General features: G+C 42.1%; 2 protein-coding genes across 8 annotated transcripts in view; one reads left to right on the forward strand and one right to left on the reverse strand.

Annotated features, from left to right (window-relative positions):
- The window catches only part of LOC116045413, a 977,204-nt gene that overhangs the window by 235,844 nt on the left and 728,252 nt on the right, over positions 1-13,108 (forward strand). The gene's annotated exons all lie outside the window — the stretch shown is intronic.
- myo6a (myosin VIa) overlaps positions 1-13,108 on the reverse strand; it is a 177,196-nt gene that overhangs the window by 37,391 nt on the left and 126,697 nt on the right. For all 7 annotated transcript variants that reach the window (XM_035995053.1, XM_035995052.1, XM_035995051.1 and 4 more), the window contains exons 25-26: positions 12,991-13,108; positions 7,160-7,368 (exon numbers count right to left, since the gene is read on the reverse strand). The exon at positions 12,991-13,108 is cut by the window's right edge and continues 33 nt beyond it. In XM_035995053.1, the coding sequence (XP_035850946.1) occupies positions 7,160-7,368; positions 12,991-13,108 (327 nt within the window). The remainder of the gene's footprint in view (positions 1-7,159; positions 7,369-12,990) is intronic.

Here is a 13,108-nt window from a genome sequence, read left to right on the forward strand (position 1 = left end):
AGAGAAAGAGAGAGATTGGCAATGTAATCCACATGGAAGGCCTTCGATGTAAGCTTGCCAATCAAGAGAGTCTTTCTAAAAAAAATATGGAAACGACTTCTTGACAAATGGTCGATAACCAAGCAGTCGGGAATTTACACACCTTGTGTGCCTGAGTAGTCATGTCAAGTTGTTAACCATAGTGTATCGCTACTTTCCTGAATCACTATTGTTGCCATGTTAGTTCCTGTTTTTGTGTTTTTTTTTCTCTTGATTTTTTACCTCTTTTCTGCCCTTCTCTCTCACGCCCAGTATAACATCCATTAGTTTTGTTATGTGTATGCATATATATCTACACCGTGTGTGTGTGTGTGTGTGTGTGTGTGTGTGTGTGTCTCGAACATGTTAAGAGGCTAGTATAACACGGTCTAGGCAACGTTTTTCTCGCTACTGACAGCACTCTGTGACCACAAACAACAGAGCTACGTGTCGAAATCGACCGGAATCCTCCATTAACACATCCTTGTAAAAAATGTTTGGATCTATGATGAAGTACTACAGGGTCAGCGACTTTATCTTTGCCTTCAGTGGGTGACCTTCCCGGTGAATCTTGGGAGCTCATACCTTGCCAGAGGAAGAAGACTGAAGAGAAAGTGGGCCATAAAACGTAGGCTGTCATCTCTAATGTCTTACATTAGCGGGTAGTGGTTTGTGACGAACACAATGGTCCCCATCAGTCCTCCTAAAAGACTTTACAGATACAGAGGGGAGGACTGAGGGTCAAACCTGACTGAAGAATATGCCCAACATATTCTGGGCAGGAAAAGACATTTTCGGTGTGCAGAACGTGATGGATTTAAAACCTCACCTTTCTTCACCCTGACATGTTTCTTTATTTTTCTGCAGCGCTGCACAAACATGAACGGATGTGAAGGCTGTTTGGGTTTTTTCACAAGCGAGTCTGACTTGGGGCCCTATCTTGCACCCAGCGCAGCGCGGCGCAAAGCCCGCTGCAAGTGTCTTTGCTAGTTTAAGACCAACGCAGTTGTCAATTTCCTGTCCAGCGCCCACGTCGTTTAAATAGCAAATGCACCTGCGTCCATCTGTGGCCCATGGGCGTGCTGGTCTTACAGGGAGGTGTGTTCAGGTGCATTCTGGGCGTGCTGGTCTTACAGGGAGGTGTGTTCAGGTGCATTCTGGGCAACCTGGTCTAAAGTCAATAACACAGCATTTCATTGTTATTTTAACAGAGCATTAGTAAAATGCTCCTAGGCTCGTGCACAGCGTGCACACACTATGCTTGTTACACACACAGGGACGCACAGCAGCACACACACATGCAGAAGATTACAAATAAAAATATTACGGTGCAAGTCCTCCATCATAATAGCAATGCTCCAAGGTCCAAACACGCCTGGCTTTTAAAGGGAATGGGAGATGATCTCTGATTGGTTGATTGCATGTTACGCCCAAAACACACCTCTGATTAATGAAGACACTAAGTACAACCCTTTTGAACCATGCACCCGGCGCACGGACCCTTTTTTCCGCCAACAAACTAGCAAAAGTGGATTTAGACACGCCCTAAATGCACCTGCGCCAGGCACGTCACACCGTGCACTTAGATCGTTAAAATAGGGCCTTGATGTCAGTTTGGAAGTCTCTTAAAGGGATAATTTGGATTTTTTTTAAGTGTGGTTGTATGAGGTACTTATCTAATGTCAGCTATACTTATTTAAACAAATGTATTAGACCTTTTTACACACCTGAAAAAACATCTGTATCAGTTAGGGTGGACACTATATTTAGAATATATTCAGCGCTTCACCTTGCTGTCAGACAGCCCTTTACGACGGGGAACAGAAGCCGTTATCTCTGCTCTCTTCAAAGCTACCAGACTCCTTTGACAAAAACAGTGATTTAATCTCAGAACACAGGAGTTGCTGCTCTACCGCTGCCTCCGAGGTTAGTAAGATTGTGTTACTTTTGTGTTTTAAAGAGTTAGGAACTAACAAAACTAACAAACTAACTAACCTTTTGAGCGTCATTTCCTGTGTCTGAAATCATTGGAAAACATATATTTACTGGTAAGAAGAAGGACTGGATCCTTACATCCGATTATACAGATGTATTTGTTCGTTTGGTAGGTGTTCCATTTTCGATTTTGAGATTCGAATATTCGTTTATGGCTTAGTTTTTTCTTCAATACAGTAATAAAGTTAAGACAGATTCAACTTTTGGAGAAACACAACCCTGTAAAATAATAGGGGGGTGGGGGAAAAAAATCGATAGAGCATAGTATCACAATATTTTATCTGTGGTAATACTGTATCGATACACAGACACCAAGTATGGATCTGTTATTATATATGTGTTGGTCAGTTTGTCTGCTTGACAACATTTTGCAGTGAGATGAACAAACAGAGAAGTTTGTCTTTTTAGATAAAACAGATGTTGACAAAGTTTCCTTTTGGGGACATCATTTGAAATTGGAAAAAGGTAATAAAGTGCAATATATCGCAGAATATTGCATTATGTTTAAAATCGCGATAATATCGTATCGTGACATAAGTATCGTGACATATGTTGCGTGACATACGTAGCGTGACATAAGTATCGTTACATAAGTATCATGACATAAGTATCGTGACATAAGTACAAGTATTATGACATAAGTATCGTGACATAAGTATCGTGACATAAGTACAAGTATCATGACATAAGTATCGTGACATAAGTATCGTGACATATGTTGCGTGACATACGTAGCGTGACATAAGTATCGTTACATAAGTATCATGACATAAGTATTGTGACATAAGTACAAGTATTATGACATAAGTATCGTGACATAAGTACAAGTATCATGACATAAGTATCGTGACATAAGTATCGCAACGTAAGTATCATGGCGTAAGTACCGTGACATAAGTATCGTGACATAAGTATCGTGACAAAGTACAAGTATCATGACATAAGTATCGTGACATAAGTACAAGTATCATGACATAAGTATCATGACATAAGTATCGTGACATAAGTACAAGTATCATGACATAAGTATCATGACATAAGTATCGTGACGTAAGTATCGTGACATAAGTATCGCAACATACGTATCGTGGCGTAAGTACCGTGACATAAGTATCGTGACATATGTTGCGTGTCATATACGTAGCGTGACATAAGTATCGTTACATAAGTATCATGACATAAGTATCGTGACATAAGTATCGTGACATAAGTACAAGTATCATGACATAAGTATCGTGACATAAGTATCGTGACATAAGTACAAGTATCATGACATAAGTATCGTGACATAAGTATCGTGACATAAGTATCGTGACATAAGTATCGCAACGTAAGTATTGTGGCGTAAGTACCGTGACATAAGTATCGTGACAAAGTACAAGTATCATGACATAAGTATCATGACATAAGTACAAGTATCATGACATAAGTATCATGACATAAGTATCATGACATAAGTATTGTGACATAAGTACAAGTATCATGACATAAGTATCGTGACATAAGTACAAGTATCATGACATAAGTATCATGACATAAGTATCGTGACATAAGTATCGTGACATAAGTACAAGTATCATGACATAAGTATCGTGACATAAGTACAAGTATCATGACATAAGTATCATGACATAAGTATCATGACATAAGTATCGTGACATAAGTATCGTGACATAAGTACAAGTATCATGACATAAGTATTGTGACATAAGTACAAGTATCATGACATAAGTATCGTGACATAAGTACAAGTATCATGACATAAGTATCGTGACATAAGTACAAGTATCATGACATAAGTATCATGACATAAGTATCGTGACATAAGTACAAGTATCATGACATAAGTATCATGACATAAGTACAAGTATCATGACATAAGTATCGTGACATAAGTACAAGTATCATGACATAAGTATCATGACATAAGTACAAGTATCATGACATAAGTATCGTGACATAAGTACAAGTATCATGACATAAGTATCATGACATAAGTACAAGTATCATGACATAAGTATTGTGACATAAGTATCGTGACATAAGTATCATGACATAAGTATCATGACATAAGTATCGTGACATAAGTACAAGTATCATGACATAAGTATCGTGACATAAGTATCATGACATAAGTATTGTGACATAAGTATCGTGACATAAGTACAAGTATCATGACATAAGTATCGTGACATAAGTATCGTGACATAAGTACAAGTATCATGACATAAGTATCGTGACATAAGTACAAGTATCATGACATAAGTATCATGACATAAGTACAAGTATCATGACATAAGTATCATGACATAAGTATCGTGACATAAGTATCGTGACATAAGTACAAGTATCATGACATAAGTATCATGACATAAGTACAAGTATCATGACATAAGTATCATGACATAAGTATCGTGACATAAGTATCGTGACATAAGTACAAGTATCATGACATAAGTATCATGACATAAGTATCATGACATAAGTATCATGACATAAGTATGACATAAGTATCGTGACATAAGTATCGCAACATAAGTATCGTGGCGTAAGTACCGTGACATAAGTATCGTGACATAAGTATTGTGACATAAGTACAAGTATCATGACATAAGTATCGTGACATAAGTATCGCAATGTAAGTATCATGGCGTTAAGTATTGTGACGTAAGTACCGTGACATAAGTATCGTGACATAAGTATTATAGGGGCTCTGATGATTCCCACCCCTAGTAAGAAACAGCCCAAAGGAGGATATAAACTGTTAGGATATAAGATATAATAATTTGAGGGGGACATATCCCCTGCAAATCTACGCCTATGCTTTTATTATTATCCAACATTTCAGAAAGGTTGTAATTTTAAGAGAGGTTGAATAAAAGCCTCATTAAAACATGAACATTATAACCGTCATGACAGGAGGATTTTATTTTAGTTGAAAATATATTAAGGTTTAAAGAGAGCTTCTTCTGTGTATGGCTTTTGTTATTTTGCTTGATTCACAGGTGTCTTAACCTCACTCTCGCTTTCATTTTTTTCAAATAAATTTCTAATTATATGGCTCCAGTAGCAAACCAAGTTAGCAGCAAGTGTTGAACCCCACATTTAACATCACAGACACCACGTCCATATATTTTCTGCAGTGCACGATCTTGTCCGAAATTTATGCCTAAATCCGAATGCATATAGATAAAATTAGGATGAATGAAAACGTTAGTTTTCCTTCACAAAATGATGGAGGTGTGTAAACATCTGAGACTTGAATGAATGAACTATGAAGATTTTGGGCTGTTCACCATCAGACTATAAACTAACTGAAATAAATGCAACGCCGTTCCAAAAATACATCATTCAAACGTGATTTCTTTCGGCAAGACTTTTCCACAGAAACAGTTTGAGTAAACTTTCTCACACCGGACACCAACGTCAGCTAAACACAGCAGAAGTACAAAGCAGCCTGATAACACTTCATAGCTCGGATATATAAAAATAAATCCTCATTATGTAAATCCCCTAAAAAAAAAAAAAAAAAAGAGTGGACAGTGAGTGTATCCGTCCACTGCAGCGTTTTCCACTGAGAAGAGGTCTAAACACGCCAGCTTTTAACAAGTGCCTCTTAATGTGTGTGTCACAATAAAAATACAGAAGAGCAAATCTGGAAAGGTACAGTAAAAAGGAGGGAGGTTGAAATGCATGAGTTCAAAATTATTAACAGGTAGTGTATTATTTTGTATCAACGTTGGACAGTAGCTTAAAGATGGTACATGAATACATTATTTAATTAAAGCTATAGTTTCTGTCGCCCATATTAAAACAACATGATGGACTCTTCAGAAGAGGTCATCATCTTCACTCCAGTTTCTGCACGGGAAAGTCACCGGACGCCACAATCTTCTGAACATAGTCATACTGAGAAATCCAGAGAGAGTTGTGTGGAGCTGATAGTCTTAATTAGCTTTGTAGCAACTCATTTGGTAATGGCTTGAATGTAACGTACGTTTATTAATATCAAAAAGTTGCGCGCTAAAGCTTTAAGGAAATGATGGAAAAATGACTTGGTCGATTGATTGATCTGCTAATGTTTTTGGAATTTGACAATGTTCTACTGAATACAAACTCCAAACGTCCTCCGCGTTTACCTGACTTAATACATTCTTTATAGAGCCAATCACAATTTGTCACCATTTGATTATCAATTAACAATCTTATTAAACTATTAAAAGTGGCATATGGACTTATAAGGATGTTTTGCTTTGTGACTCAAGTGATCGGTCGATTGTCAACGTTTTAGGCGATTCATTTTCTGCCGATCAAAGTATTTGACGATGATTTCTGTTACAGGGTTGTTTGGTTGCATATTAAAAACGAGAGATTAAAAACACTTTGGTAACGGTTATTTTTGTAATTAAAGATGTAAAGGTATGCACATTTCAAAAAGGGTAGCACCTGACCCACCCTGACCCCCGTCCCACCGTGAACCTTGTCCCACCTTGAACCCCGTCCCACCCTGAACCCCGTCCCACCCTGACCTCCGTCCCACCATGAATCCCGTCCCACCCTGACCTCCGTCCCACCCTGACCTCCGTCCCACCATGAATCCCGTCCCACCCTGACCTCCGTCCCACCCTGACCCCCGTCCCACCGTGACCCCCGTCCCACCCTGACCCCCGTCCCACCATGAATCCCATCCCACCCTGACCCCCGTCCCACCGTGACCCCCGTCCCACCTTGAACCCCGTCCCACCCTGAACCCCGTCCCACCATGAATCCCGTCCCACCCTGACCCCCGTCCCACCGTGACCCCCGTCCCACCATGAATCCCGTCCCACCCTGATCCCCCGTCCCACCGTGAACCTTGTCCCACCGTGAACCCCGTCCCACCCTGAACCTTGTCCCACCCTGAACCCCGTCCCACCGTGAACCCCGTCCCACCGTGAACCCCGTCCCACCCTGACCCCGTCCACACCCTGACCCCCGTCCCACCGTGACCCCCGTCCCACCATGACCCCCGTCCCACAATGAATCCTGTCCCACCCTGACCCCGTCCCACCGTGAACCCCGTCCCACCGTGAACCCCATCCCACCCTGACCTTGTCCCACCCTGACCTTGTCCCACCCTGACCCCCATCCCACTCCTCCCACTTACAGCCGCCTGTCGTCCTCCTCCTGCAGCCGGCGCTGCTCCTCCTCCTCCCTCCTCTTCTTCTCTCTCTCCATCTCCTCCTGGATGCGCCGCAGCCTCTCTCTCTCCTCCTCCTCCTTCTTCTTGTTCTGCATGGCGGTCAGCAGCTGCTCCGACCGCGTCACCAGCGCCCGGTACTCGTGGTCGATATCGATGCGGGTCATCATGGTGCTCTGACGGACACAAAATCAGAGTTAGAAGAGTCTATATCAACAACATTTCATTTCGGGGATTGTTCCAGTGGCGTAGGACGTTGCGCCGGAGCTCTAAACAGGAAGTAACCAGCTCGGCCGGCAGCGGTCTCTAGTGCGCCTGCTCTATGGGCCGCACAGTGCGGAAGCAGCACCGATCATTGTCGGTCATTTTATACACCAAAGTTGAACTTGAGCAACTCTCCCAGGAATAAACGGGACTCTGCATGAATGCTGTATCCAGGTCGCAATATTACGAATCCCACTATGGCCACGCCAAGACCCATTGGCGTGGCCATAGTGGTCGATTGGTTGGGGTTAGGCATTTGACCTCGAGTGGTTAAGGTTAGGATAGCCGTGAACCTTGTTCCACCCTGAACCCTGTCCCACCCTGAACCCCCAGGGGATCAGGGGGATAGGACCTGAACCAATGGGGTTACGTTAATTAGCGTAAGCATGGACGCCTGGCCAGTAAATGCTATTGAAGGGCGGGTCTTGGCGTGGCCAAGTGGGATTCGTAATATCGCCTCCAGGTCTTATTATACATCCAAGGCAGGTACACGGAAATCTTTTCCAGGAAGTTTATTTCCTGCACATACCCCTTCAACGTAAAGCCGTCAGCATCTATAATCACGGCCTAAAATACAAACATCTTTGAGGATGTTCTTGACTGTGATTGGATGGGATATCAAAGCTGTAGACAGATACTGAAGCACCAGAATATAACGTCTAAATCCCCGTTGAGAGCATCAGGAATCTCACAGGTCGCTGTCGCTGTATGTTCAGGTGTCATCAGAAGCTGCCGGGGTGGCAGGTGTAAAAGAAACCTGAGGAGGGAAACGTGTTGCTGTCTCGCAGCAGATGAATATTCATACGCATCTGCTGTCACGGCAGCCTTTTTCCTCCAACAGCTAGTTGTTCTCCAACAAAGCTGCATGACGCCGCCTCACTGCTGAGTCCGTCGGACCAGAGTTTGTCCTCCTAATCCCGACAATTACTGCCACACTCTAACCTCAATGACTCCTCTCGAGTAAGAAAACCAGGAGGGGGTAAATAAAAAAGACAGCGTTGATAAATTATGAAAATTAAACCACTGTAGTGCATTAAAGATTCATGACATTCATAGGGAAGATTATGTAAAAGCAGGGCAGCCTCAAAGTCAGAGAGAAGCACACGATTGAATCCGGTTCAACAGCAAATACCATTAAAGCTGCAAGCAGCGATGAATGGGCCCTCGCCCCTCCTAGCACGTCGGGGGTGCTGGCAGGATGCCTGGGCGATTTACTTCAAATTTTACACAGCCCTCAGTGGAGCACGGGGAACAACTGTGCCGAGTTTCGTCTAATTCAGAACTGTTGCCAAGATATAGCCTAGAAATCTAGACGCACCCTAAGGGCAGCAAATGTAATTTGCAGCCAGGGTCGTCTAACAACTCTCCGTTGGCTTGCGAGCTGGAAAAACCAAACTCTAGTCAGGCCAATCACATCGTGTATAGAGTTGCTGGGCGGGCTCAACATAATGTCGGCAGAGTTGCAGCGGTTCCACGTGAATTCCCTGCTACTTGAAAACAAAGAAGATGGCTGCTGCTGCTGGCTAACAGCTGTCTTTGGAATCGGCTTTGGCCGTGACTCTGGAAGACTTGGAGTTCAGCTTTTCTTTGAGAAAAGAACAAAGAACGCCACTGAAGTCATTCTTAAAAAAGGAGGATGTGTTCGGAGTTTAAAGTTTAATCTATCAACTAGCGTTGCTCTGGTTGGTTGTAGCGCTATCCTATTGCGTGCAGAGGGAATTTGAAAGACCACCGCTTATCCCGCCCCTCGGATTGAGCCCTGCCAATGGTGAGTTCCCAGACCCAACATCTGGATGTAGGTCAGGCTTGTCAGGCTAGAACTTTGCAGCCAGGTCTGACGTGTGTGCACATTTTGTGAGTTTTCCAGCATTTCAAGCCCCTCAAAAATGTGATTGCGCAACAGAAAAATAATAATAAGAAGAATCCCTACAAAAACAATAGGTTCCGCGCATATTGAGTGCCAGGCACCGTTGAGTGGGTCAGTTGGTGCTTGGGCCCTAATTATGATAACGAGGAGTCGAGAGTCTCAATCCATCTGTTTGGGTAAAGATCTCTGAATCATACCCTCATCATCCTGGACAAGAAACCAAGCATTTTTCATCATTGTTCAATATTACAAAAACACAGATTACTCAACTGGGAAAACATGGTCAAATATTCAAATCGATGTCTTGTCTATAAAATTATTCACGGTTTGTCATCTCCTCCTCTCCACCAGTTTGTCAACATCCGAAAAGCTGATCACAGCAGACCCAGAGGTGCAGCGAGGGGAGATTGTATCATTCCATTTAGGAAAAGTGTATTTGGACAAACTGCTTTTTCTGTTCAAGCAGCTACTGAGTGGAACCTCACCCCCATAACCATCAGAAATCTAAACACATATAGTACATTCAAGCTCCAGTTAAAGAAATGGCTCAGTGGTAATGAGAGCTGTCAACGTTACCATTAACTTTTGACCTGCTCTCGCTGCCCCCTGCTGGCTTCTTGCCTTGTGTGTGGGTGCATGTGTTCATGTCTTTGTCTGACGTTTGTCTGATTGTTGGTCTGCTATGTTTCTATTGTACATTTTAGCTTAATACTACTAATTTTACTTTCTTTTAGGGTGACTTTTACCATCTGTCTAGTACGGTGGCCCTGAAGTGCAAATCACAACAGCAATTAGAAAAACGCAACAACAAATCATAAAACACAACAGCAAAAATGAAAACACGACAGCAAATAGGAAAACACGACAGCAAATATGAAAACACAACGGACAGACAGTGTGTCTGTCAAATCAGGAGGGTCCGTCCTCTGCTAGATAGGCCCTACCTTTTCCGGTAGAAGTTAATGCCGTTGTGTTTTCCTATTTGCTGTCGTGTTTTCCTATTTGCTGTCGTGTTTTCCTATTTGCTGTCGTGTTTTCCTATTTGTTGTCGTGTTTTCCTATTTGCTGTCGTGTTTTCATATTTGCTGACGTGTTTTCATATTTGTTGTCGTGTTTTCCTATTTGCTGTCATGTTTTCCTATTTGCTGTCGTGTTTTCGTGTTTTCCTATTTGCTGTCGTGTTTTCCTATTTGCCGTTTTGTTTTCCTATTTGCTGTCGTGTTTTCCTATTTGCTGTCGTGTTTTCCTATTTGCTGTCGTGTTTTCCTATTTGCCGTTGTGTTTTATGATTTGTTGTCGTGTTTTCCTATTTGCTGTCATGTTTTCCTATTTGCCGTTGTGTTTTATGATTTGTTGTTGCGTTTTTCTTATTGCAGTTGTGATTTGCACTTCAGGGCCACCGTAGTCTAGGGACTGCAGATGAAAAATAGCCTTCTGGCTAACTCTGGCAAATTGACAGAAATGTTTATTAATATGCACTGTCCCTGTACTAAATAAATAAATAGATAAAAAAAAAAAAATCACGTAAAAAAATTCACTCTTCCATCTGTTCATCCACATGAGCTCTATATGCCGCATATAAATAAAAATATAAAAACATCTCAACCTGGACTTTATCATTTAATATTTATAAAAACATTCCTGGGGCTCAAACCTGTTTTCATTTCGTCAAGCGTGGTCTTAAGGCTCCAGTGGTCTGTCCAACTGCACCGGCGTGTAGTTTAATTTCATGCTGTCCATCATTCACCGAGAGTAGGTGGCACTTTTTGTCGAAACACTCAAAATCCTATTTTAGAAACAAAACTCTTCACATGTATGTGTCTATCAGAGCAGACAGCACAACAAAGAGCTTCCACAGAGGGATATATGGAGGTATTTAAACTTTATGTATAATTTACGGCTGAATAATAGCACACACATAGCCAGCCAGATGAGGTTTTATGGAGGAATTTAGGCTGTATATTAAAGCTTAGATCGGGCCCAAAAAAATCAAGCCCGACCCTACCCAAGTCTGTGCATGTTGTGTCCGAGCCCGGCCCAGCCCGACACATTAACTGTAATTATGAGCCCGAGCCCTAATTAAACCTGAACATTTTTTAATACGTGGGCCGTTATAACTGACGTTCTCAACTACAATTCAGAGTTGTTTGAACTACAGAAATCTGTTTAGAGGGGTATGCTTGGAGAAGTAACAACAGAGGACATTGAAGGCTGACTATCATCTTTTCTGCCATGGCGAGCCTGCTTCACGTGTCTGTTCATCGTCCAAGTCCCCGCACTTAAAGGACAATTCCAGCGCAAAACGAACCTAGGGGTTAATAACAGATGTGTACCCACTCTGTCCTCTCTGGAACATGTTTTCATGCTAATCCAATGGGTTTGTAGCTTGGAACAAGCTAGCGCTGACCGCTGATTAGCTTACAACGCTAGTATTCGGGGCACAGGGAAAGTAAAAACAAATCGCTATTTATACCACTAAAAAGGCTCAAAATATCACCACACTTCAACAGTAGCATAATGAGGGTCCCTAAATGTTAACCGAAGCATTGAGAACTTTGTAAGTGTACACCACTGTCTTTCTAAACTATCTTTTTAATAAACTGTCTGTTTCAAGCTACAACCCCATTGGATTAGCATGAAAACATGTCCCAGAGAACGACAGAGTGGGTACATCATACAACATCTGTTATTAACCCCTAGGTTCGTTTTGCGCCAGAATTGTCCTTTAATGCACTCGACAAAGCCAACTCATATGTTGTCACTGCCCACGACTTGTTTAAAATGGTTCCATACCTCCGACTTTCCTCCAAACTTGCTCAAAATTAATTCTCCTGTTTTTATTTTTTTCTTTACATCTTCAAGCTCCATGTAATACAGCCCAGCAGGCCCGGTGTGATGCGTGCGAGTGGAGGAGACGCTGTGCATGATTATGGCATAGCTTTCTCCCCACCCAAATAGGCTAATAAAGTAATGATTAAAAAAACACAAATGCTTGATCAAGGGCCCGGCCCGATGATAGTGGAGAGAAATATTGGCCCAAGTTCGGGCTCGGGCAGAGAATCTAAACTCTACTTTATATGTAATTCATAATGGGGCTGCTTGATTATGGGAAGAAAAAAAAATCACAATCACGATTATTTTGGGTGACCGTTGAAATCACGATTGTTTAACGCGATTATTCATTGACTTTTGGAAAGATGTTGCAATTACTGAACTTCAAAAACAGTGAACCAGTTAAACAAATCAACAGCAAGAACAAAGAGAAGAAGATGAGCGAAACAGAGGAAGAAAAAGAAGAAAAAAAGAAAGAGAATATGGTAGTGATTGCAAGTGCAATCACAGTTAATAACATGTTAATGTACCATAAGATGGTTGGTATTTTTATGTATATGTTGTGATTGTTGTATGTGGACCAGAGGAAGAGTAGCTGCTACACTGTTAGCAGCTAATGGGGATCCGAATAAAGGAACACAAGACAAAATAAGAGTTTACTTGCAAAATAATGGTTTGTCTCGACTGCTCTGTTTTTCGTGATTATTAGGAGCCAAAATCGTAACCGCGATTCAGATACCGATGAATTGCACAGCCATAATTCATGGCTGAATAGTAGCACACACGCGCGGGCAGCCAGATTATGTTTTTAGGTCAATCTGTCCGTCTCGCCCACCTTGATTTTGGCCACCAGGGAGTCAATGGCGTTCTCCAGATCCTGGGTCTGCTTGCTCATCTCCTGTTTGCCCTCCTTCAGCCCGGCCACCACCTCGGTGAAGCGGTCCATCCTCGTC

This window comes from Sander lucioperca, chromosome 19 (assembly GCF_008315115.2).
Source record: "Sander lucioperca isolate FBNREF2018 chromosome 19, SLUC_FBN_1.2, whole genome shotgun sequence".
In the NCBI taxonomy this organism is placed as follows: domain Eukaryota; kingdom Metazoa; phylum Chordata; class Actinopteri; order Perciformes; family Percidae; genus Sander; species Sander lucioperca.